The sequence below is a fragment of the Bubalus bubalis genome, chromosome 2 (assembly GCF_019923935.1).
Source record: "Bubalus bubalis isolate 160015118507 breed Murrah chromosome 2, NDDB_SH_1, whole genome shotgun sequence".
Taxonomy (NCBI): domain Eukaryota; kingdom Metazoa; phylum Chordata; class Mammalia; order Artiodactyla; family Bovidae; genus Bubalus; species Bubalus bubalis.
The window spans coordinates 44417123-44440753 of record NC_059158.1 but is presented as its reverse complement, the minus strand read 5'-3'; the positions used below and the strand labels follow the sequence as shown (position 1 = coordinate 44440753).

At 59.2% G+C, this 23631-nt stretch overlaps 4 protein-coding genes across 13 annotated transcripts; 3 read left to right on the top strand and 1 right to left on the bottom strand.

Moving 5' to 3' along the window:
- Nucleotides 1-668: 668 nt before the first annotated feature.
- RXRB (retinoid X receptor beta) lies at nt 669-7446 on the bottom strand. 2 transcript variants are annotated; one of them, XM_025271856.2, is made up of 10 exons: nt 7018-7446; nt 6113-6360; nt 5456-5612; nt 4933-5112; nt 3640-3812; nt 2941-3070; nt 2591-2723; nt 2384-2487; nt 1960-2065; nt 669-1850 (listed from the first exon to the last, which is right to left on the bottom strand). In XM_025271856.2, the coding sequence occupies exons 1-10, from the start codon at nt 7247-7249 to the stop codon at nt 1703-1705; spliced, it is 1611 nt and encodes a 536-aa protein (XP_025127641.1). In that variant the 5' UTR covers nt 7250-7446; the 3' UTR covers nt 669-1702. The 2 variants fall into 2 exon arrangements, with proteins under 2 accessions (XP_025127641.1, XP_025127647.1); XM_025271862.2 differs by having other exon boundaries at nt 2384-2475.
- Nucleotides 7447-7555: 109 nt separating this feature from the next.
- On the top strand, nt 7556-12166 carry SLC39A7 (solute carrier family 39 member 7). Of its 3 annotated transcripts, XM_006050308.3 has the most exons (8): nt 7556-7713; nt 8022-8436; nt 8526-8694; nt 8852-8905; nt 9039-9203; nt 9349-9489; nt 9696-9892; nt 11309-12166. In XM_006050308.3, exons 2-8 carry the CDS (start codon nt 8026-8028, stop codon nt 11579-11581), a joined length of 1410 nt encoding a protein of 469 aa, XP_006050370.1. In that variant the 5' UTR covers nt 7556-7713; nt 8022-8025; the 3' UTR covers nt 11582-12166. The 3 variants fall into 3 exon arrangements, with proteins under 3 accessions (XP_006050370.1, XP_025127662.1, XP_025127667.1); XM_025271877.2 differs by lacking the exon at nt 7556-7713 and having other exon boundaries at nt 7720-8436; XM_025271882.1 differs by lacking the exon at nt 7556-7713 and having other exon boundaries at nt 8117-8168; nt 8542-8694.
- Nucleotides 12167-12233: 67 nt separating this feature from the next.
- Nucleotides 12234-14938, top strand: HSD17B8 (hydroxysteroid 17-beta dehydrogenase 8). Of its 7 annotated transcripts, none has more exons than XM_006050306.3 (9): nt 12234-12424; nt 12581-12798; nt 12907-13023; nt 13139-13231; nt 13334-13419; nt 13512-13596; nt 13810-13852; nt 14018-14092; nt 14290-14482. In XM_006050306.3, the coding sequence occupies exons 1-9, from the start codon at nt 12379-12381 to the stop codon at nt 14304-14306; spliced, it is 780 nt and encodes a 259-aa protein (XP_006050368.1). In that variant the 5' UTR covers nt 12234-12378; the 3' UTR covers nt 14307-14482. The 7 variants fall into 7 exon arrangements, with proteins under 7 accessions (XP_006050368.1, XP_006050367.1, XP_044787495.1 ...); XM_006050305.3 differs by having other exon boundaries at nt 13139-13252; XM_044931560.1 differs by lacking the exon at nt 13810-13852 and having other exon boundaries at nt 14290-14938.
- Nucleotides 14939-16218: 1280 nt separating this feature from the next.
- RING1 (ring finger protein 1) lies at nt 16219-20104 on the top strand. Its single transcript, XM_006050304.3, has 7 exons — nt 16219-16368; nt 16463-16585; nt 17287-17447; nt 17547-17762; nt 18616-19005; nt 19182-19458; nt 19688-20104. The coding sequence occupies exons 2-7, from the start codon at nt 16508-16510 to the stop codon at nt 19787-19789; spliced, it is 1224 nt and encodes a 407-aa protein (XP_006050366.1). The 5' UTR covers nt 16219-16368; nt 16463-16507; the 3' UTR covers nt 19790-20104.
- The last annotated feature ends 3527 nt before the right edge of the window (nt 20105-23631 follow it).

Genomic DNA, 23631 nt, shown 5'->3' with positions numbered 1-23631 from the left:
GATAGCGACTGGGGACCTGCAACCCGACGGCCGCGGGCAGCGTGGGGGGCGGGGGCGTCGAGACGGGGCGGGGGTGCGCTAGAGGGGAGGCCCGAGACTGGACAGACGCACATACAGGCTGATCGGGTCCCAGGGGATGGAGGGGAGGGCACCACGTAAGGGCGTCCTGGAGCCCAGGTGGAGAGGCATCCAGTCGGGGAGGGGGGCGGCGGGGGGCGGCCACACGGGTTGGCAGAGTCCGGGTATTGGGGTCACTCGGGGACGAGGCCGCCTCCAGGCGGGCAACGCCGGAGGAGGCCGCGGCGCTCTACGCCCAGGGCGCCCCCACGGGCGGGCACGGCGCCGGGTCTGCCCGGAGCCCGTGGCGCGGCCGGAGGGCTGCCCGGAGCGAGCCGAGGCGCCGCCGCCCGCTGGCGCTGGGAGGGCGCCGGGGAACAAGGAGCCTTTGAGAGCCGGCCGCCCTCCTCCACAGCCGCCCCGCCCCGGCCGGCGCACCCTCGGCCCCCTCCCTCGCCACAAAGCGCGCCTTGTGTCCCCCCCGCGCCCGCCTCCCAGCCCCAGGGAACTACGGCGGCTGCCGCGGCGTCCAGGGAGCACGCCCCACCGGATACCCTCCCACCCGCGGCCAGGGACGGCGTTCCTCCCCACCCCCAAGACAGTCATCTCGGTCCAGAAAACAGCGATTTTAATTTGAAAGCGATTTTATGTGAGTGAAAGACAGGGGAAGGGAACCCCGGAGAGAAGAGCCGGGCAGAAGTCATGCAGCCCCAGCACCCCACCTCCGCAGGCCGGCCATCTCCCTTCAATCAGGCCAGGACACTCAGTGTCCCAGGCTCTGTGGGGTGAGCCCGGGGCTGCAGGGGGAGCTGAAACGGGAAAGGCCTGAGGACTACTCACCACCCCGGCCCTGCCCTCAGCCCAGGCCCCTTCCCCAAGACAGACAGAAGAGCCGCAGAGAACCCAGAGCACCCCGGGCCCTGCCTTTCCCAGACACCACCTCCACCACTGGCATCTCTTAGTCAACCTGGGGAAGTACAGTACTTCTTTGAGTCTAACTGCAAGTCTCTGTCCTCGAGGAAATTAAAAATAGCAGATGGGTTCCCACCACCCCTTCACCACCACCACCTTTTTCAGTCTGACTGCTGGAGGTGGGGAAGTGTGAGACAGGACTCTGGCCAGGAGACAGTGACGGGGTCCCCTCCTTCCAGAGAAGCCCCCATCTGCCAGGCTGGGTCAGAGGAAGGCCTGTCAGAGCTTGCCTCCCATGTCCATCAGTTTGGGGGGCCTGCCCCCCAACGTCCATCTCTGCGGGAGTTCTCTTTCCGTTCTTCGGATGGGGATGCCGAGTGAGGCAAGACAAGAAGCAAGGACCTGGGAGCAAGGCCAGGGCTTTGTGCTGGGGGAGGAGAGCCCACTCCAGGCTGGAGTTCTGAAAGCCCCCCAGACCATGGCAGAACCAAACTCGGAGACTCGAGGCCGCCGCAGGGAGAGGCCCACCAGGTCTGGGTCCCTCTGACTTGGGACCTCAAGCAAACCCTTGCAGGGTTTAGGGACACCCCCTGGAGGCCTCAGTTCTGCCCTGTGCTCCTCCTTCCCATCAAGATTCTAGGAACACAGTCCCTCCCCACTCGGCCCCAAGGCCCAGAGTCCCTCGCCGCTGTGCCCTCCCCCAGCATGAGGAACAACACATCTGTGAGTGGGCTCAGGCCAGCTGGTGGGGAGCCTCAAGCATCTCCATGAGGAAGGTGTCGATGGGGGTGTCGCCGATGAGCTTGAAGAAAAACAGATGCTCTAGACACTTAAGGCCTATGGACCTGAGAGCAGGAAGACGCAGCAGCAGCTTGGCAAACCTGAGGGCATGGGAGATGCTGAGTAAGAGCTGGGGCCACGCGGACCCTGAACACGCCCCAGTGGCACCCCCACCCCGGTGCGGGCCCGGGGCCCTCAGCGCCATCTCACCGGCCCTGTTGCTCAGGGTACTTCTGTTTGCAGTAGGTCTCCAGGGACGCATATACTTTTTCTCGCAGGACCTCGACCTCGCTGGGGTTGGAGAGGCCCTTGGCATCTGGGATGGCAGGAAGAGAGGAGGAAGAGGAAGGAGGACCAATCAAACCAGGACAAATGCGGAGACATGGCCCACACGATGTTCCTTCTGGGCCCCACCTACACACCCTTCACCAAATGCCTGGGCAGGGAAGCGGGGCACAAAGGGTCTGGGGGATGGGATTGGAAAGGGGATGTTTTTCAACGAATGTGGGTTCCTCTTGGTCAGCTGGGAGATTTCTAGGTTGAGGGGGGCAGCTGGGTAACTGAGGAGTCTCCGAAGAAGAGGCGGCTGCAAGGCTGCCTGGGTCTTGAGGAACAGGGGCAGCCCTCCTCTTACCTGGATTGAACAGAATGATTGCCCGCAGGCAGCCAAGTTCTGTCTTGTCCATCCTCATGTCCCGCATTTTGGACACTAGCTCTGTCAGCACCCTGGAGAGGGACCTGCAGGTCACTCAAAGGTCACAGCTCAGCCAGCCTTGGACACGGACCAGCCTATAGCCCCGCCCCCTCGACCACCAGGCCAGCCCAGCTGAGGGTCACTGACCTATCGAAGATGGCTCCCACGCCTGCGGAATGGGCCGAGTTGCGGTGCACATGGAGACCTGTGGCGAGGAGGATGCCGTCTCGGACATCGATGGATCGGTGAGAGAAGGAGGCGATGAGCAGCTCGTTCCACCCTGAGGGGGCGGGGGGTGGGGGGGGGTGCCACAAGGGTCAGGGGCCAGGGATGAGGCCACGGGATGGAGAGCACATTGAGGGAAGGGGAGAAGAGGGGGTGAGGTCAACGAGACTGGCTCCCTGAAAATGCAAGGTAAGGTCTCTGGGGTCCCTGAAGGTCAGGAGGTCCAAGAGGGGTCCAAAGACAAGAGGTCTGAGGGGTCCAAGGTCACTGACCTGCCCGTAGCAATATGACCTGGTCATCCAGAGGCAAGGAGGAAAAGTGAGGGATCCTCTTCGCCCACTCAACAAGCGTGAAGAGCTGTTTGTCAGCTGCCTGGCAGATGTTGGTCACAGGGTCATTTGGCTGCAGGGATGAGGGCTCAGAGTTACAGGAGGTTTGAAGCACACTGGGAAACCCCCCACCATAAACCCTTTGGACAATTCCCTGGTGGCTCAGTTGATAAAGAATCCACCTGCAAAGCAGGAGACCCAGGTTCAGTGCCTGGGTGAGGAAGATCCTCTGGAGAAGGAAATGACAACCCACTTCAGTACTCTTGCTTGGAAAATCCCATGGACAGAGGAGCCCGGGGGGCTACAGTCCATGGGGTCGCAAAGTCGGACACAACTTAGCGACTAAACCAGCACCTTATCTCTTCAAGCCCCATCTGAACCCACTCCTGCTCTTCTGGCATTCAGGAAGACAACTGTTAATTTGGGACTTGCCTGTGGCTGTTTCGGGAGTGAGGACAGAGGATGCTACCATGCCCACCTCAGATGTGAGAGACCATGTCTGGGGGCACTTCCAGCCCCTGGCAGTGTGAAGTGGTGGTGAGGGGAAGGGATGGGAGCAGGAGATAGCACAGACCTAGCCCGCGGCCCGCCCCCCCCCCCCCCCCCCCCCCCCCCCCCCCCGGCAGGAAGGAGCGCACTCACGCTGCTGCCGCTGCCCCCGGTCCCCCCGGGACCCTCCACGCCCTGGTCACTCTTCTGCTCCACAGCAAGCTCCGCCTCCAGGATCCTGTCCACAGGCATCTCCTCGGGGGCTCCCCCAGCACCCTCCCCATCCCCGTCTTTGTCCTTCCCCCGCTGACGCTCCTCCTGTACAGCTAAGGGGGAGGGGGAAGGAGAAGAGAAAAATGGAGAGTCAGTAGCCAGCCGTGAGGAGATTCCAAAGTGTCCTTAGGGCCATATCAGGGTCTCCTGGCCTAACTCAGAAGATATTTATAGAAATTGGGGAAGTCACTTGAAACCACGGCATATTTGTGGCAGTCTAGACACAGGAGTTATGAAAGAACAGATGACTACTCCAAGAAGTAAAAGAGGTGGACAGAGAAATTAGCAGAAAGCTAACATTTAAACAGAAGGCCTTCTACATACTAAAAAACATGCCAAGCGTGCTTTAACATTCACTCCAGTATTTATAACCACCCTGTGAGCTCTTGACCCCATTTTTAAAGATACCGATTTTGACGCAATTCATTAAAACAGTTTGTCCAAGTTCACACGATACATGGCACATCATACATGTAAACCTAAGTGTTCCTAACTGCAAATCTGGTGTTCTTCCGACTCAACCAAGTGGCAGGAGAAGGCGCACTGGGCTTGCGTCTTCAGGGACATGGGTTCTGATCCCAGACCTGTCACTCTTTTGTTGCATGACCTTGGGAAAGCCAGGCTTCAAGCTCATCTTCTCTAAAATGAGACAGGTGACCAACATAAACTCCCTAAAGCATCTCTCTCAGGATTTCAGAATCAGACTTAAGATAAAACAGAGAGAAAAAAGAGGGAAAGATGTTTTGGGAGTCTTTTAGTAAAGGCTGCAGTTTAAGAGAGCACAGTCCCAGAGTTTGGAGAAGCCAACACAGATACCACGGAGACAGAGGCCAGAGTGGAAGGTGGGCTCAAAGAGAAGAAAAGCTAATCCGGTTAGAGAGGGGGAGCTAGAGAAACCATCCTGGAGAAGGAAGTGATCCTAGCACCAGCCTGGGGTGAGGGGGTGGGTGGTGGTCAGAGGTTCAGGCCAGAGTGGCAGAACCATTAAGAAGGAAACTCAAGGGATCAGATCAGGGTACCAGGGAGGAGAGCGAATGTGCATGGGAGAGATGAATGAAACAGCGCCCTCTGGAGGAGAGAGAGGGGCCCCGCCTTCCGGAGAGGGCGGACCCGGAAGTGCTCCCTCCCCCTCCTCCCACAGGGCACAAGGGGAGACCTGGGGCAGGCCCTTACCCTCCCTCTTCATGCCAGTAGCCAGGCACTTCTGGTAGCGGCAGTACTGACAGCGGTTCCGCTGGCGCTTGTCCACCGTGCAGTCCTTGTTGTCCCGGCACGAGTAGGTCAGGTCCTTACGGATGGTGCGCTTGAAGAAGCCTTTGCAGCCCTCGCAGCTGTAAACCCCATAGTGTTTGCCTGTGAGACGAGAGGAGGGACAGTGAGACTGCACGCACACCCTGGGCCGCTAGGGCTCCTGTCCACCTCCTCATGCCCACCCTACCCCCAGCAAGCTTACCGAACCAGGACGTGAGGGATGATACAGTTCCATTCTTCTCAGGGTTCAAAAACCCTAGCCCAGTCCCCTTCCCCCTCTGACCAACCCCCACCCCAAATCTAAGCTGGAGGTTCCTCAATTCTCATCACGCCTCTCCCAGTTCACTAGCTCAAACAAAACCTCACGAGCCCCTGGGAATCCCCCAGATGATGGTACATGGTACACACACTCTCTTCCTCCCTGCTAGTCCTCTGAGCCCCATACCTGAGCTTCGGTCCCCGCAGATTGCACATAGCCGTTTGCCAGCCCCAGGGCCACCTGGAGGGGGTGGACAGTGCAGGCCCCGGACCCCTAAGACTGGTGGCTTCACATCTTCAGGGGGGCCAGACCCACCCCCAGGGAGCGACACTGTTGAGTTAATCTGGGATGGGGGAAATAGGGAAGTCACAGGGAGACTCATTGGGAAGGATAATCTCTCAGAGGGGACGGACATCATTCTCTACCACCTAGGCAGGGCCCTGCACCGCACGTTACAAAGAACACTACACTGCCGTGCCTGGGAAGGGCCACCCCTGGAGCACAACCCTGAAGAGATGAGACATAACGGTCCCCTGAAACTGTGCAACACAGCGGCCCCAAAAGACTTTTATCTCAGAAGGGCAGATGGGACCAAAAAGGCAAAAAAATCACTGATAGACAAAAGGGACATCAAGAATAGCAGGTTCTTTTATAGTACTGGGGAGGAGGCGTGCACTGAAAGCTCAGTGGCACCTCAGGAAGGGCCAGGGGTTTCACAAGGACCACAAGCCTGCCAAGACTAGAAGTTCAGTGCACCAGGGAAGTTCATACAAGGATCTAGGGTCAGGAAGAAAACAAGGAAACGAAAGTGGAGAGGCAGTTAAGTGGGTCACGACCTCTCACCTGGGGACTGCTGACAGGCCCGGAGAATCCTGGGGGAGCTGGAGGGGGCAGGCCGGGGGACCCCATGGAAGAGCTGATAACCGGGAAGGGGGAGCCCAGTGGTGGGGGTGGCATCGAGGGTGGTGGTGGAGCCCCAGAACCTCCAAGGGACGCAGCTGCTGAAGGGGGCAAGGGTGGTCCTGGAGGAGAAGGGGGAGCGGCCCCCTGGGGAAGGGGATTTGGGGAGGAACTGTCTGGGCTCCGGGAGTCTGGGGGGTGAGGGAGGGTACACACAGGCACAGACACACAGAGACAGGAGAGACAAAAAGAGAAAATGAGTCTTGGATCACCCAACGGGAGACTTCATTCTCTCTCTCTGATTTCCCCACCGCGCCCCCATCTCACCCCTTCCCAAGTCCAGAGACAGCTTACTGCCAAACAAGGGCTGAACCCCTAATCGTGGTGGGAGGAGAGGGCTGACAAACGAGAGGAGGAGAGCTGAGGGGAGGCAAGCTCTAAGTAATGAATTTGGCCACCCCAGGCAGGACGCGTCTCGTGTGGGTGGGGCAGCACGTGGGGGGAACCCGCCAGCCTCTGCACTCCCAGCTCGCCGCCCGAACGTGCAGGGGAGAGAGACCCCGCCGAGGGCGCGGAACTCGCCTCCCAACGTCCAGGGTCCTCAGGCTCGAGGACTGGGGCCCTGCGCCGGGGACCGCGGGGGAGCCGGGCCTCCGGCGGCCGCCACTGGGAGAGCGGAAGCGCCCCCTGGCCGCCCCGCCCCGGGGGCAGGGCACTGCGGCCCCCGGGAGGAGGGGACGCGTGTTTACAAACAAGGGGGCGGGGGCGCCCGGGAGAGCGCCCGGGAGGGGGAAGGGGCCGCTGGCGTCGGGGTCTCGGCGCCCGGGCCCGTCTGCGGGCTCACTCACCCCGCCCGCTGTCGCCCATCCCGTCCCGTCCAGCCTCCCCCGGCTCCGGCTCCGGGGCCTGCTGTCCTCCGGCCGCCGCCGCCGCCGCCGCCGCCGCGGGATCCAGCCAGGGCCGCCGCCGCCGCCACCGGGACGCGACCCCACAATGCATTTCTTTTCGCACCCCCACCGGCCCACACTGCCCTGCGGCATGCCGCTGGGGGAGGAAGGGCGGGCGCGCAGCCCAAGACATGACTCCCGGCTGAGTGTAGGGACGCCGAGTGGCACCAGGGATTCCCGAGGACCGCTCGGGGGGACGAGCCGAGCACGAGGAAGCCCCAGAGAAAACGACTCTGGCTTCAACCAGGTCAAACTAAGCGCTTCGCCCGGCCCTGTACCAAAATGACAGCGCCAGTGTGGCAGCCATCTTGGTATAGACGGGAAGTCTTCGCGCTAGTTCCCGCCCCCTCGTCTAGTTGGAAACGGAGGAGGCGGTCTTCTCCCGCCTGTTAGCCAGTCTCGCCCGGCATCCCCTCAAATAACCTCCACGTCCGCGCATGCGCGCCAGGGCTGGCCCGCATCCCCGCAGCCCGGAGTGCGGCCATATTGGTAAAGGTACTAGGACCGAGGTAGAACGGGACTTCCCAGTTCTCGCGGGAGCTAGGGGCGGGACTGCCACGTCCGAGCAAACCGGGAAAGGAGAGGATCCCGGAGCCGGTGAGAATTCCCTGCTTTTCTCTACTGTCCTTTCCAGGCCCTTTTCCTCACCTTGCGGGTCATAGAGACGAGAGCCCAGAGAGTCCATAAAGTGGAGGATCGAAGCCTAGAGCGGAGCCCCGGGGGCCCTGTATCAGGGAAGGGGTTCGGGGATAAAGAGAGTCTTGGGAACAATGTGGGTGGGGACAGAACGGAATGGGGGAGCGGCCCATAGAAGTGGACGGTGGGCGCGGACGGAGTAAAGCGGACCCCGCATGGGTGTAGAAGTGAGGGCCAAGTGGAGTCACTCTCTCTGTCCCTCTGGTCAGCGTGATGGCCAGAGGCCTGGGGGCCCCCCGCTGGGTGGCCGTGGGACTGCTGACCTGGGCGGCCTTGGGGCTGCTAGTGGCCGGACACGGGGGTCATGGAGACCTGTACGAAGACCTGCACGAGGACTTCCACGGCCACAGCCACAGGCACTCACATGAGGATTTCCACCACGGACACAGCCATGCCCATGGCCACGGCCACACTCATGAGAGCATCTGGCATGGGCATACCCACGGTCACGACCACGGACATTTACACGAGGATTTGCACCATGGACATAGTCACGGCCACTCCCGTGAGAGCCTCCACCATCGAGGACACGGACATGACCATGAGCACAGCCATGGAGGCTCTGGGGAGTCTGGGGCTCCAGGCGTCAAGCAGGACCTGGACACTGTCACTCTCTGGGCCTATGTGAGTCCCCTGGGGATGGGGCAGAGGGAGGCTAATGCTGTATTGTTGGGAAACCCCACACCTCTTAACCCCTGACTCTCCCTCACCAGGCACTGGGGGCCACAGTGCTGATCTCTGCAGCTCCATTTTTTGTCCTCTTTCTTATCCCTGTGGAGTCAAATTCCCCTCGCCACCGCTCTCTGCTCCAGATCTTGCTGAGTTTTGCTTCTGGTGGGCTCTTGGGAGATGCTTTCCTGCACCTCATCCCTCATGCTTTGGGTAAGTGATCTTTCGCTTCTACCCTAAATCTTAATGAATTTTAGTCTTTGGGCAAGACTGTTCTTTCCCCTTTGTGACCCCTGAACTTCCATTGTTTCTGCAAATACACACCCCTTGCTTGGTTCCCTCACCTGGCCTTTTCTCCCTCTTCTTCCAGAACCTCATTCTCACCACCCTCCAGAGCAGCCAGGACATGGACATTCCCACAGTGGTGAGGAAGGGGTGGGTAGGGACATGGGTTGGGGTGCTGGAGAAGGTCTATCTCTCCTGTTCTTCTCCTATGCTTGAGGAGGAAGAGTCCGACATCCACATCTCCCTTAATGTTTCAATGCATCTATTCCCAGGCCAGGGCCCCATTCTCTCTGTGGGACTGTGGGTCCTCAGTGGAATTGTCGCCTTTCTTGTGGTGGAGAAATTTGTGAGACATGTAAAAGGAGGACATGGACACAGTCACGGACATGGACATGCTCATGGTCACACACATGGAAGTCATGAACATGGAAGACAGGGTGAGCCCAGGAACAGTCTTTCTGAAAGCCACATTGCCTACCTTTGGATCTCATTTTAAGGTTCTGAAGTGGGAGACTACCCTTGTGAGGATACATTGGCAGATCTTTGTTCTCCGCTTACACCAATTCCTTTCTTCACGTACAGAGCGTTCTTCGAAGGAGAAACAGAGCTCAGAGGAAGAAGAAAAGGAGGCAGGGGCGTTGAGGAAGAGGAGAGCGGGGAGTACAAGGCCCAAAGATGGGCCAGTGAGACCTCAGAATGCTGAAGAGGAGAAAGCAGGGTCAGGTGAGAGCCAGGGTTCCATAGGCTTGGGCAAGAGACATAGTTGTGGATTGCTGGAAATAGTGCTGTGGGTGATGGCAGGTGTCTGGGAAATACTGGAGCTGGATATGAAGTGGTTTCTTGGGGAGATGTGATAATGGCTGATCATGACTGGGACTAGGGGTGATGAATGCCTCTAACTGTTTCATCTTCCTTTTCTCCTGTAAAAGACCTGCGTGTATCAGGGTACCTGAACTTGGCTGCAGACCTGGCACACAACTTCACGGATGGTCTAGCCATTGGTGCTTCATTTCGAGGGGGCCGGGGGCTGGGGATCCTGACCACAATGACTGTTCTGCTACATGAGGTGCCCCATGAAGTCGGAGACTTTGCCATCTTGGTCCAGTCTGGCTGCAGCAAAAAGCAGGTTGGTGATGGTGTACACCAAACATGGTTGCCTCAAGCCCTTTACCCTCTCTCACCTAGCCCCAACCCAGACTGCCACTCATGAGTTCCAAACAAATTGTACTACGGGCATACTTTGTTTTATTGTGTTTCTGTATTGCACTTAGCAGATACTGCATTTTTTACAAATTTGTAGCAACCCTCTGTTGAGCAAGCCTTTTGATACTTTTCTTCCAACACTGTTTACTTCACATCTGTGTCACAGTTTTGTAGTTCTTGCAACATTTCAAACATTTTCATTATTGTTTGTTACGTTGGTCTGTGATCTTTGATGTTGCTGCTGCTGCTGCTGCTAAGTGGCTTCAGTCGTGTCTGACTCTTTGCGACCCCATAGATGGCAGCCCACCAGGCTCCCCCATCCCTGGGATTCTCCAGGCAAGAATACTGGAGTGGGTTGCCATCTCCTTCTCCAATGCATGAAAGTGAAAAGTGAAAGTGAAAAGTGAAAATGAAGTCGCTCAGTCGTGTCTGACTCTTTGCGACCCCATGGACTGCAGCCTATCAGGCTCCTCCGTCCATGGGATTTTCCAGGCAAGTACTGGAGTGGAGTGCCATTGCCTTCTTCCAACTTGCTGAAGGCTTAGGTGATGGAGAAGGCAATGGCACCCCACTCCAGTACTCTTGCCTGGAAAATCCCATGGACGGAGGAGCCTGGTGGGCTGCAGTCCATGGGATCTCGAAGAGTCTGACACGACTGAGCGACTTCACTTTCTCTTTTCACTTTCATGCATTGGAGAAGGAAATGGCAACCCACTCCAGTGTTCTTGCCTGGAGAATCCCAGGGACGGGGGAGCCTGGTGGGCTGCCGTCTGTGGGGTCGCACAGAGTTGGACACGACTGAAGCGACTTAGCAGCAGCAGCAGCCTTTTTTAATCGGTAGAGTATTTTTTAATTAAGCTCTTACATTGTAGGTATAATGCTACTGCACACTTACAGGATAGTGTAAATATAACTTATACGCACTGGGAAACTAAAAAATTCATGTGACTTGCTTTATTGTGATGGTCTCACAGTATCTCTGAGGTATGCCTGTATTGGCGACAGAGGATCCTCTAGTAGTGAAAAGGAAGAAGTTACGTTTGTCTTGCAGTTCAGTAGTTCTTGAACCGTGATGCAGAAACCATCTGAATAGTATAGGGGTCTTTCACACCGTGCCCCCTACCCTGACCTGTTGAGTCAGAAGGTCTGTGGAAAAGGAACTCTTTGTTATAAGATCTTTCAGAAAGTCTCTATTCTAGCCCCGCCTCTTTTTGCTTTACTCTTTAGTTTCCAAGGACACGCACCCTATTCATGTACACCTAGACCATTCCAGCCATGTCTAAACCACTGATAACCTTCAGACGTTGATGAGTGCCTCTCTCTCTTTTCTGCCCACCAGGCGATGCGTCTACAACTACTGACGGCAGTAGGGGCACTGGCAGGCACAGCCTGTGCCCTTCTAACTGAAGGAGGGGCAGTGGGCAGTGAAGTTGCAGGTGGCGCAGGTCCTGGCTGGATTCTGCCCTTCACTGCTGGTGGCTTTATCTATGTAGCAACGGTGTCGGTGTTGCCTGAGCTGTTGAGGGAGGCATCACCATTGCAGTCACTTCTGGAGGTGCTAGGGCTGCTAGGGGGAGTTGTCATGATGGTGTTGATTGCCCACCTCGAGTGAGAGATGGGGTAAACCAGCCGCAAACCTCTAGCCTCTAAGCCCTCCAGGTCAGGGGTCTGTGGAGGCTGGGGGTCCTGGCCTGGGACATCTACCAAAGGAGAGAGTTGTATCCTAGGGAAATGGTGACTTTGGCTTGAGGGCTGTCAAGATCTGGCATACAGGGGCTGCAGGGGTGAGGATGACGCCCAGAGGGACCATAGTGTTGGGCACGTGCTGACCATGTTGTTGGGTTTGAGGACTAAAGCCAGAAGGCTGAGAGAGGAGTCATGGCAGCCTGCCCCACGTCCCCCATCCCACCTGTTCACAGAGGACCAAGCTGCCAGACACAGACTTCTCCAGGGCCCACCTCCCTCTCTCCCGCCTGTTGGTGGAGGCTCCAGGGAAGACCAGAGCCCTCGAAAAAGGGAGTAGCAGAAGTCGGGGATAAACGTCAATCGTGTGACCTGATTTGGGAGTGATTGGGGGGTGGGGCGGGGACGGCTAGTTGCTAATCTCACGGCCTGATTTTTTTTTTTTGTTTCTATTCTTTTATATTACTTTGAATAGAGGAGTGGTGGGGACCGGAAATAAAGCCCTCGGACCTTTCGTTCCACGCGCAATCTTTTGTCTTTTTCGGGGGGTTGGGGGCCCCCTTCCCTCGGCTCCCCAGCAGCGGCGCCTGGCTACGCCCCCGCGGCGGGGAGCCGGCCCCGCCCGTGGCCGCCGGCGGGGATTCGATTGGCTCGGCTCCGCGCTAGCCGCGCCCCCTCTGTGCTCGGAGGGGCCCAACGTGGAGCCCCGCCTGGCTGCTGGCCGTCATGGCGTCTCCGCTCCGATTGCGCTCCGCGCTGGCCCTGGTTACAGGTGGGGGTCTCCTCTACCGGGCGGGTTGGGGCGCCACAGTAACGTCCGGGGCTCGCCGTCCGGCCGCGCAGTCGCCCTGATCTCCGGCCCGGGTCTTACTACCTCTGCGCCCCGCTGACCTCTAACCCCGCGCCCGCTTGTCCTCTCCCGTCCCAGGTGCGGGCGGCGGCCTTGGCCGCGCCATCAGCGTGCGCCTCGCCGCCGAGGGGGCCGCCGTAGCCGCTTGCGACCTGGACGGGGCAGCAGCGCGGGAGACGGTGCGGCTGCTGGGAGGGCCGGGGACCGAGGAGGGGGCGCCCCGCGGAGCCCACGCCGCCTTCCAGGCTGATGTGTCCGAGGCAGGGGCCGCTAGGCGCCTGCTGGAGCAAGTGCAGGTGAAAGGGCGTCTGCCCTCGCCCTTTTAAAGCCCTATGGCGTTGCCTCCACGGCCCTCGGCTCTACACGGTTTCTCGGTGTGTAACCCCCGACCCCCTCCTCCACAGGCCTGCTTTTCTCGCCCGCCGTCTGTCGTTGTGTCCTGTGCGGGCATCACCAGGGATGAATTTCTACTCCACATGTCTGAGGACAACTGGGACAAAGTCATAGCTGTCAACCTCAAGGTGGTGGTGACCTCTGAACTGGTGACTTCTGGGTCCTCTAGCCTGGGGAGAGAGTTGGAGGACCGTCACCCCAACTGATCCTTCCTGCCTTGTGACTTTCCCTCTCCACCCCCAGGGCATCTTTCTAGTCACTCAGGCTGCAGCCCAAGCCCTCGTGTCCAGCGGCTGTCCTGGCTCCATCATCAACATCAGTAGCATCATAGGCAAGGTCAGGCTGAGCTGGGAGGAGGTGAGCCAGTCAAGTGGGCACAGAGAGGAGAGCCCCTCCTTGTGACCCCTGACTCATCCCACATCTCCGGCACACCCATAGGTGGGGAACATGGGACAGACGAACTATGCAGCATCCAAGGCTGGAGTGATTGGGCTGACCCAGTCTGCAGCCCGGGAACTTGGACGGTTGGTCAGACGCCTGGGGGCATGTGAAAAGTCAGAGGAAGGGGTCAGTGTTCAGTCCTTTCTGGAGTCAGCAGACACTCTCCTTTCCACAGACACGGGATCCGCTGTAACAGTGTCCTCCCAGGATTCATTAGAACACCCATGACCCAGAAAGTGCCGCAGAAAGTGCTGGACAAGGTAGGAGACTGTGGGTGGAGGACAGAACCATTCAGAGACCAGCCTCTCTGGGCTTCAGAGAGAGGATGCTGGGCCCAGTGCAAGGCAAACAGCAGATAGTCAACAACTGCACAGGGAATGAAGACCGCCCCTCGCCCCCCCAAAAAATCACACCTTTTCCTACAGAAAACCCACAAAAGAAACTTTCACTCACATATGAGTGTTTCCTTACAGGTGACTGGAATGATCCCAATGGCACATATGGGGAACCCTGAGGGTGAGCACTGAATGAAAAGCACTGAATGAAGATACCAAAGTCTGTGGTATCTGAGGGGGTCTCACCAAGATTGGTAGTGGGGGCAGGTAGGGAGGATTCTGGTGGGAGGTGACAGCTACTTTGGGTCTGAGTGAGGATTCTGCCCACTCTCCTCCACTCCCATAGATGTGGCAGATGTCATCGCATTCTTGGCATCTGAAGACAGTGGATACATCACAGGGGCATCAGTGGAAGTCACTGGTATGAGGCCATCGTGGGGAGGAAGAGGGCAGAGAAGTCGAACCCAGACGATAGGAGAAAGCTAATGAGAGGAGTCTGGCGCCACCGAGGGAAGGGCAGGGCAGGAGTTCCCAGAGGCCAGGGACAGAAGTGGGCGCCTCCCCTGCAGCCAGCTTGTCTCCACCTACACATCTGTCCAAATGTTTCTGCCCTCCCAGGAGGTCTTTTCATGTAACTGCCTCAAGGACCCTGGACTCTGCTCACCCCCCCACTGCTCTGCTGGCCTCCTGCTGATGAGGACTCGGAGTTCCCAGGCTACAAAAGGGGTGGCTGTGTATGGCTCAGGAATGCTGAATATGGGAGGCAGGGGTGCTTGTGACCCTAATAAATTCCAAAACCTCTTCCCTGCCACCTCCGGTTCTTCTTGTGTCCAAGTCCTCAGACCCTTCCCCACCTCCCCCTCCTTTCCCTTTTGCGAAGGATTGTTCCCTTTCACTGCCTGGTCTCCCAGGGCAACCCCCGCCGCCGGGTGTGAGAGGCGAGAGTGTGTGTCCCTGTGTGTGCGTGACACTCTGGGTCTTTTGGAGGGAGGGGTCTCTGCCCCACCCCCTGCCACTGATCCTGTAGCCCTAGTCCCTTCCCCCCAATTCCCTGGGTCCTTACAGTCCCCAAGGGTGATTTGTTCACGGTCCCATCCTGGTGTCCAGTCTAGCCTTGAGAGGGGGTCTTGGAACAGGTGGCCCTCCCCCACCCCTCTCCTTTCTCTGAGTCCCCCCTCCCCTTTCTCCCCACCTTACAATAGCTGCAGCCGGCCAGGGGTCGGATGGGGGGATTAGGGGAGGGGGCCAGGATTAGGGGAGTGGGCCAGCCGATGAAAGGGGCTGGAGGAGAGCAGAAGGAAGGGAGGGGGCTGGGAGGAGGAGGAGGAAAGGGAGGGGGTCCGCGCTAATCGACTCTGGAGCCCACATAAGGACTGGCCACGGACTGAAGGAGAGGACAGGGAAGTAGGGGGAACCGGGGGAGGGGGTGAGGGGACCCACTGTGGCCTTGCCCCAGACACAGGCCACCCCCTGGCAGTTGCAGACCAAGTCCTGGAACCCCAGTTCAGGCTGGAGGAGACGGGACGCCCATCACGATCTTTTCCCCCCACCCCGCCCCCCGTACCCCTCTCATCCCCTGCCCTCAATGGGGATCGGTCTGCCCCTTCCTCTTCTCTTCCTTCCCCGACCCTTCCTTTACTGGGAAGTCCTGGAGGAGGCTTATGCCCGCTTCCCGCTCCGGGCATTCGGCCCCAGGCGGGCCCCCCGCCCCCGCCACGACACGCACACACCCGGTCCCCGAGAGGGGCCCCACCTCGTGCGGGTGCGTGTGTGTCCCTGCTTCCGCGTGGTGCCTCCATCCCCCCGTACCTCCAGGGCGCCTCCCTCCCCCGCCCCGGGCCGCGGCTCCTGATTGTCCAAACGCAATTCTCGAGTCTCTAGCTCTGGCCGAGAGTTGAGTCTGGACGTCCCGAGCCGTCGCCCCCAAACCTCGAGGGGGAGAGCGGGTCGGAGGGTGTAGGAAGAGCCAAGGCGGAGGGCGGCGCAGGTCCCCTGGGTGGGGAGGGGATCCCGGGTACGTCGGGACTCGGCCGTGTTCACGGGGCCAGAGGACGGCAGCGGCAGAGACTCCTCTGCGGCTTTCCCCGCCTCCGCCCGGGGATCCCGGGCTGGGACTGCGGAGAAGCCGTGCGGGGGAAGCGGGCACGCAGGCCCCCAGAGCCGCCGGGGGGAGGCGGCCCCTCTCCCCACGCCCGCCGTCCCCTCCCAGGGGTTCAGCGACACCGGGCCCCGCCCTGCGGAGCGGAGGCCTCCACGGGGGCTTCGGGGAGGGGACGGCGCCAGCCCGGGGACAGGAGCGCGGTGCCCGCGCGGCGCGGGCCCCGGGGGCGGGGAACCGGCGTCCACGGCGCTGCCACCCGCGCGCGCCTCCGGGTGACGTCCCCGCCGCTGGGCGGGGGGGCGCGGGCGGGCGGAAGTGACGCAGGGCCCAGCGCCCGGGCCATGGCGGCGGCGGTGGCGGGGGACCGGCGTCCACGGCGCTGCCACCCGCGCGCGCCTCCGGGTGACGTCCCCGCCGCCGGGGGGGGCGCGGGCGGGCGGAAGTGACGCAGGGCCCAGCGCCCGGGCCATGGCGGCGGCGGTGGCGGCGGCGCCAGCTGCTGTCTGAGTGGCGGCTGGGGACCGGACGGCCTCGGCCGGGGAGCCCGGCCCCGGGAGCGGCGCTGCGGCAGCTGGGGCGCCGACGGCTGGACCTGGGTGAGGGGCCGCGAGGGGGCGCGGTGCGGGGAGCCCTCGAGGGCGGGGTCCGCGCGAGGGCCGGGCCCCCTGACACCCTTCCCCCATCCGCCAGCCCACCTCTCCGGCGCGGCGGCGGGGCAGCCCTGGTGGGGTCACCATGACGACGCCGGCGAACGCCCAGAACGCCAGCAAAACGTGGGAACTGAGCCTGTATGAGCTCCACCGTACCCCGCAGGTGACAGGGGTTCTCCAACTGCAACTTACTGCCTTTCACTAGACTGCTCCATCCGCAGACCCCCTTCTCACAGCCTCTTTCCCACTTTTGGCCCCTTTCTGCCCAGCTTCTCACTCCCTGCCCTGCTTTGGAATCACTTTTCACATTTAGCTCGTTTAATCCTCAAAACTGACGTGCCAGAGAGGTAGAGCCAAATATTATTTTCTTCGCTTGAAAGATAGTAAACAGGCTGAAATTAACTTCCCTGGTCTTCAGTTCCGCATAAGTCAGTGCATTTACGACTCCCCTTGGGAGTTCATTGAAAATGGAATTCTGGGCCGGATCTCACACACACCACCCCTCCACCCCCCGCCACTAACAGTAATGGGATGGGACCCCAGACTCTGCGTTTTTAGCATGCACCATAGGGGATTCTGATATAGGTAGTAGCAGGACCGCACTGGAAGAGATTCTGTTGACTAAGTCTTTCCTAGAAGGAAAATCTGTGCCGTGCCCATCTCCAGGCCTATCGCCAAACCTCAGATGATCCTATTTCAAAGCATCTACTTTTAGGATTTCTCTCTTCCTCAAGTAGCCAAATGGGATCCCCAGATTCTGCTATCTCACTGTATTTCTCAAGACTCCAGTTTCATGAACCACTTGTTTCTAAGATCCTTTTTCCCTCTTTCCACCACCACCTTTCCACTCATTGCCGTCCCCAGGAAGCCATCATGGATGGCACCGAGATTGCGGTTTCCCCCCGGTCACTGCACTCAGAGCTCATGTGCCCCATCTGCCTGGACATGCTGAAGAATACCATGACAACCAAGGAGTGCCTCCACCGGTTCTGCTCTGACTGCATCGTCACGGCCCTGCGTAGCGGGTAACAGGAGGGACGTGTTTGAGGTTGGGGGCAGGGGGAGAGAGTGGGGCCTCCGTCCCCTGTGACTAAAGGCTCAGGGCCGCCTTTCTCCCACCCCAGGAATAAGGAGTGCCCTACCTGCCGAAAGAAGCTGGTATCCAAGCGGTCTCTGCGGCCAGACCCCAACTTCGATGCTCTGATCTCTAAGATCTACCCCAGCCGGGAGGAGTACGAGGCCCACCAAGACCGGGTGCTCATCCGCCTCAGCCGCCTGCACAACCAGCAGGCGCTGAGCTCCAGCATCGAGGAGGGGCTGCGCATGCAGGCCATGCACAGGTTTGGGGGCCACAGGGAGGTGGATGCGGGGCGATGGGACGGAGCCACGGGTCAGACACCTGGGGGTCTCTGCTTCTAGGCCTCAGCATCGTGAGCGCCGACCACCATCTAACTGTCATGCCTGGAGGTCGTGGATGTGAACCAGAGCTTTTTCGTTGGCAACTAGCACTACTATTTTTTTTTTCTTAATACTTACTTATTTGGCTGCAGAGGGTCTTAGTTATAGCATCCTGGAATCTAGTTCCCTGACTAGGGATCAGCCCAGGTCCCCTGCAGTGGGAGTGCAGAGTCCTAGCCGCTGGACCACCAGAGAAGTCCCTGGCACTGTTGTTCTTAATTCCTCACCTTCTAACTTTCTAGAAGTTACTGCAGTAGAGTGATTTTTGAGCATAAGCTTTGGGTTCACACTGCCGGGAATTAAATCACCTCCTAGGGCAGCATCGCTCAGTCTTTAATGTGTATTTGAATTACCTGAGAGTTTTGTTTAAAATGTAAATTCTAATTCTGTAGGCCAGGAGTTGGGCCTAGATTCTGTTTCTCCAAGCCTGAGCTACTGAGTCTTGGACCACACTTTGAGAGGCAAAGGGACTATGATCTCAGACTAATTATTTAACTTCTCTAAGCCTCAGTTTCATCAACCATTAAAAAAATGGTATAATTACCTGTGTCTGTAGGATTTGTATAATTTGAGGCAATCAATGCAAACACTTAGCAACGTGCTTGGCACATAATTAGTATGGAATAAATATTAGGAATCATCGTTAAGATTGCCCTGGTTTCTTAACTCTCTGAAGTTTAAAATATAAAGCCCTTATCCTTGGTGCTTTCTAATCTCAACCACTTGCTCCCACAGGGCCCAGCGTGTGAGGCGGCCAATGCCCGGGTCAGATCAGACCACTACGATGAGTGGGGGCGAAGGAGAGCCCGGGGAGGGAGAGGGGGATGGAGAGGACGTGAGCTCAGACTCGGCCCCGGACTCTGCCCCAGGCCCTGCTCCCAAGCGACCCCGCGGAGGGGGCGCAGGGGGCAGCAGTGTAGGGACAGGGGTGGGTGGCACTGGTGGGGTGGGTGGGGGCGCCGGCTCCGAAGACTCGGGTGACCGGGGAGGAACCCTGGGAGGGGGGACCCTGGGCCCCCCAAGCCCTCCCGGGGCTCCCAGCCCCCCAGAGCCAGGCGGAGAAATCGAGCTCGTGTTCCGGCCGCACCCCCTGCTCGTGGAGAAGGGAGAATACTGCCAGACTAGGTGAGAGCCTCGTCCTCCCCAGACCACTGAGAGACCAAGGGTCATGGCCTCCATCACAAGTGGCCCTCGCCCAGACCCAGAAAGAGTCCCCAGCCCAGAGGCCCTGTGTGCATCTCCCACTTGGCTGCTCCATTTGAGGCATCTGTGCCCTCAGTCTGCCCCCTTTCCTACTGCAGGTATGTGAAAACCACTGGGAATGCCACAGTGGACCATCTCTCCAAGTACTTGGCCCTGCGCATTGCTCTCGAGCGGAGGCAGCAGCAAGAGGCAGGGGAGCCGGGAGGGCCTGGAGGGGGCACCTCTGACCCCACCGCGGGACCTGACGGGGGCGGTGGGGAGGGTGGGGGTGCCGGAGGAGCCGACGGCCCTGAGGAGCCTGCCTTGCCCAGTCTGGAGGGCGTCAGCGAAAAGCAGTACACCATCTACATCGCTCCCGGGGGCGGGGCGTTCACGGTGAGCGCCCCTGAGTGTCGGGGGGGAGGGGGGCGGGGTGCGCAGCCGCAGACCCGACCCCCTCACCGATCTGCCCTCTTCTCTGCATCCCTGTCTCCTTTCTGTGTCCATCCTTCCCCATCATCCGGGTCCTCGCTTTGCCCCGTTTATTGTTTCTTTGTCTTTCCTCTCCCTTTGGTCCTTTTCGTCTCATCTCACTTTTCTGCTCCCCCTTCCACCGCCTCTGTAGACACTGAATGGCTCACTGACCCTGGAGCTGGTGAATGAGAAGTTCTGGAAGGTGTCCCGACCACTGGAGCTCTGCTACGCCCCTACCAAGGATCCAAAGTGACCCCACAAGGGACGGCCAGAGAATGGGGGCCAGGGGGTGTCCCAGAGTCCTGGCCCACCCCTTGCCTGGCTTCTTTGTCCCCCAGAGCCCCCCAGCCTGACCAGCCAGCAAGAGGACACAAACAGGACAAGTGGCTTTTATACAAAGTGTCTATATCAGATTCTTCTATATTGTACAGAGTGGGGCTTGGCCCCATCTGCTGCCTTTTCTATTGCCCTCAACCTCCCGTCCACAAGATGCTGGGGAGAGTGAAAAGCCCTCCCCTCCGTGCCCTCCTACCAACAACAACAAATTTGCTTTTTTTCCTCTTTGAAACCTGCGGTTCTGTGTCTCTTTATCAGGGGTGTACTAGAAGGAGATGGAAACAACGACTGGGGAGAGAACCCTAGAAATCATGTAGAATCAGTCTTGGAAATGGGGAGGAGATGTCAAAGGCTATTCATGGTGTGTAGGGCCCATTTTCCTGAATCTTCAAATCAGCAAATACGTAGGAAAATAGAAACGATCTGTGAAGCTGGAAGAGTGGAGAGGTGTGAAGTCAGTTCCCAAGCTTGCCCCTGTGACCTGAGTGCCCAGGCTGGGATCAGGGGTGTCAGTACCACAGGAAAAGTATCTTAAGAGAGGAAGGTATGTCTGTAGACATGGCGGGCCTTGATGTTTGGAAGGGGGATGATTCCTTGACCGTGCCAGAGAAGCTGGTTCTAAAGCTGGAGAGAAAAGGCACGGAGGTGGGGAGGGCTGCGACCCCGCCTCCTACCCAGGATTGTAGTTCCACACCGTCTCAGAGGCGGCTGAGAGCAGAAGGCTGGGGGTGTTTGGTGAAGCGCTCGCTGCCCGCCCACCTCGAGAGCGGGGCTGCATCTGGGCAGTGTGGCGCCGGGCTGCGGAGGGGTCCTTCTCCAGGAGGGACCAAAGCTGCCCCCGGCTGCGCTTCGGCCTCTCTGACCCTCACACTTCCTGTTTCTGTCGCCATATGCGCCCCCAGCTCCTGCGGCTGGCTCAGCCTCGGCCCTCCTAGCGGAGGGGTCAGCCTGGGGGTCTGACCTGCTGTCCCAAAGGGCACCCCACTGCACGCTTAGCATTTCCCGCTGGCGCCCTCTCGTGCCCACCACCCTCTGTGCAGCGGACACGGGGAGCAGCCCTGGTGGCCGGGCGCCCACCCCTGAAACCGCTCACCCTGCAGAAATGGACAACACCGGCTTCCTCCTCTCGGGAGGAGCCCCTTCTCCCCTTTCCTGGAGCCTCCATCCTGGATCCCTTTCTCTCCTACTTCAGGCATCCTGGGGGGAGACGCCCGCGGGATGTGAGGGCGACAGGAAGGTAGGCATCTCTCCTGGGGTTTCAAAGGAGAGAAACCGATGGGGAGGAGTCGAGGGAGTACCTAGTTGGGAGCCTAAGAAGAAGAATCTGGAATGAAGCCGGCTTGTTTTTGCTTCCAGGGGCTGCCTGGAGCGACCGCCCCCCGCCCTCCCCCGCTCCCCCAGCCAGCCCGCCAGCCTGCTCCCCGCCCTCTTGCTTCACCCTGGAGCTGCAGCGGGCCGCCCGGTCTCTTCCCTCCTCAGGCCCCAGGCCGCACCGCCCCACCCTCGCCCTCTGCCTCTCGCCCGCCCTGCTGCCCTGCTGCCGTGTTCCTTCGCCCTCCCCCGCCCCCGAGCCGCTCAACTTCACAGGCCTGCCTTCTCTGTGATGACTCCATGTGAGTGCTGGGCAGAGCTGTCGCCCCAGGGACATCTTCCTTGCCCACAACAAAGAAAAAGTGACTCCCAGCCCTGACCCCACACCTCTCTTCCCCAGTGTGGGCGGAAGAGGGTGCAGGAGGCGCCAGTTCCATCCCTCCCAACCCCTGGGTTAGTGCCCCAAGTCCTTCGGCCTCTGCCAGTTTGACCCGCACCTGTGGGTGAGGCGGAGTGAGCACCAAGTATACAAAAGGGAGCTTGACTTTTGTTGAAGGACAAGATACAGAGGAAAGGAGGCGAATAACAGATTGTGGTGCAGATCGCTGACGGCTACTTACAAACCATGCAACTTTGCTTCAGAAATGGCCTTGTGAGGCGGGACCCGCATGTGTACAAGGAGGGACACTCCTTGTCCAGTCTGATGTGCACGGGGTGTGTGTTGGGGGATGCAGAACCCCTGTGGTAGATTGCTCTGGTCCTTAGAGGATGAATGACAAGTGGTCCCTGCAGGAGGGGTCCCAGACGTGGTGCAGAGTGATTAAGAAGAGCTGGAAACTGGAGGGTGGTTAAGGAGAGCTTCACAGAGAAAGTGCCTCCAGGGAGGGGACCTGGAGGGAACAGAGGAGTGAGGGGAGCCTCTCTCTCCCCTCTTCTTCCTCTCATTTTATCGTTTCCAGGCTTCTTGTTCCCCAGACCATAGCAGATTATGTGTCTACGTGCAGAAGCTGAGCCCCCGAGCCCAGGGCTGCAGGAGACCCCTGCCTAGCTGAGGCCTAACCCTGAGGCCTCTGTTGTTGCCTGGCTGCCGCCCAAACCCTGGCAAACTCCTCACAGGAACCCGGGGCTCCTTGGGGAGAAGGCAGGAGTCACTGAGGCCCTTGGCCACCCACTTGGCGGGGGGTGGAGCTCAGCCTGCCTGTACCACCTCTGTCCCTCTGCCCACCCCCACAAGCAGCTGCTCTCACCTTCACCCCCCTCCCCCACAGGCAGGGCGGTGGGGGGCCCAGGCAGAGGAGGAGGAGGCAGGACAGACACCCGGCCCCCCATCTGCTGTCACCCCCCAGCTGACCCTGCCCCACCACAAGGCCCTGTCCAGCCTGGCCTGCGGACCTCCTCTTCACTTGCCCCCAGCCCTCCCAGCACTGCCTGGTGCATGTGAGTGAGCAGCCCTTTCCCTGCCCCCTCCCACAGAGGACAGGCCCTACCGCTCACTCCGGCCTCCACAGCTGTGGCTTCGCTCCAAACACCCTTCTGCCTTGGCGACCATCCACGCCCAGTGGGAAGGACAGAGGAGGGCCCTGGGGACAGACCCCCCCCCCTCCAACAGAGTGAGAGCGACTGCCTCCTCGTGGGGGGCATGATGCAGCACACTCCCCACTGCACCCTATTCTGGCCAGAGCCACCACATCAGGCAACTGATTTGGAACTGCAGCGGCCCGGTCCACCTCACTTCTAGTTCACAATCTAATCCCCTGGGAAAAGTTTTTCTTAGGAAGGAATCTGTACTTTCAATCTTTTGTCCTCCATCTGAGAAGCTTAACCAGGCTGCCTAGGACCTGCTGTCATCTGAGATGGATTCAATTCCCTGTGATTTTTTTTTGAAAGCATAACTTTATAGAGACAACTGAATCCCCAGAGATCTCCATGACAACACCCACCATCAAAATCCTTGTCGCCAAAAAAATCCCAACCAGCCCCATCACTCCCCTCAGAGGCTGCTGGGTGCTTCTTCCCCCAGAGCTAAAGCTCCACCCAGCACCCCATCGGACGAGGCCATCTCCCTGTGCCCGCTCCTGGCCCCACAGTCCATGTCAGGGTTTTTTCTATGAGCTTCTCCACACTTCTTGCTAAGAATAAAGCCCAGACGAAAGCTGCTCTTTCCAGCAGCACCAGGGGCTTCTTACTGAAAGGTGAAAACGCACATATCCAGAGGAGGAAGGAGCCAAGGGAGGTTGGAGGACAAAGTGGGAGGTTCTGGATGTGGAAAAAGTAGAACAGGGCTGTGTAGAAGACAGGCAAGAGACCCCTGGCCAAGGCAAGCACTTCCTGGCATTTGTACTTCTTCCACAAGACTGCTCACTTATTGTCTTGTTCATGTGCTAGGAAACTGGTTTTGAACAAGAATCAGCAAGGAGTCCCAGGAGCATCCCTCAGGATGGGCACCCT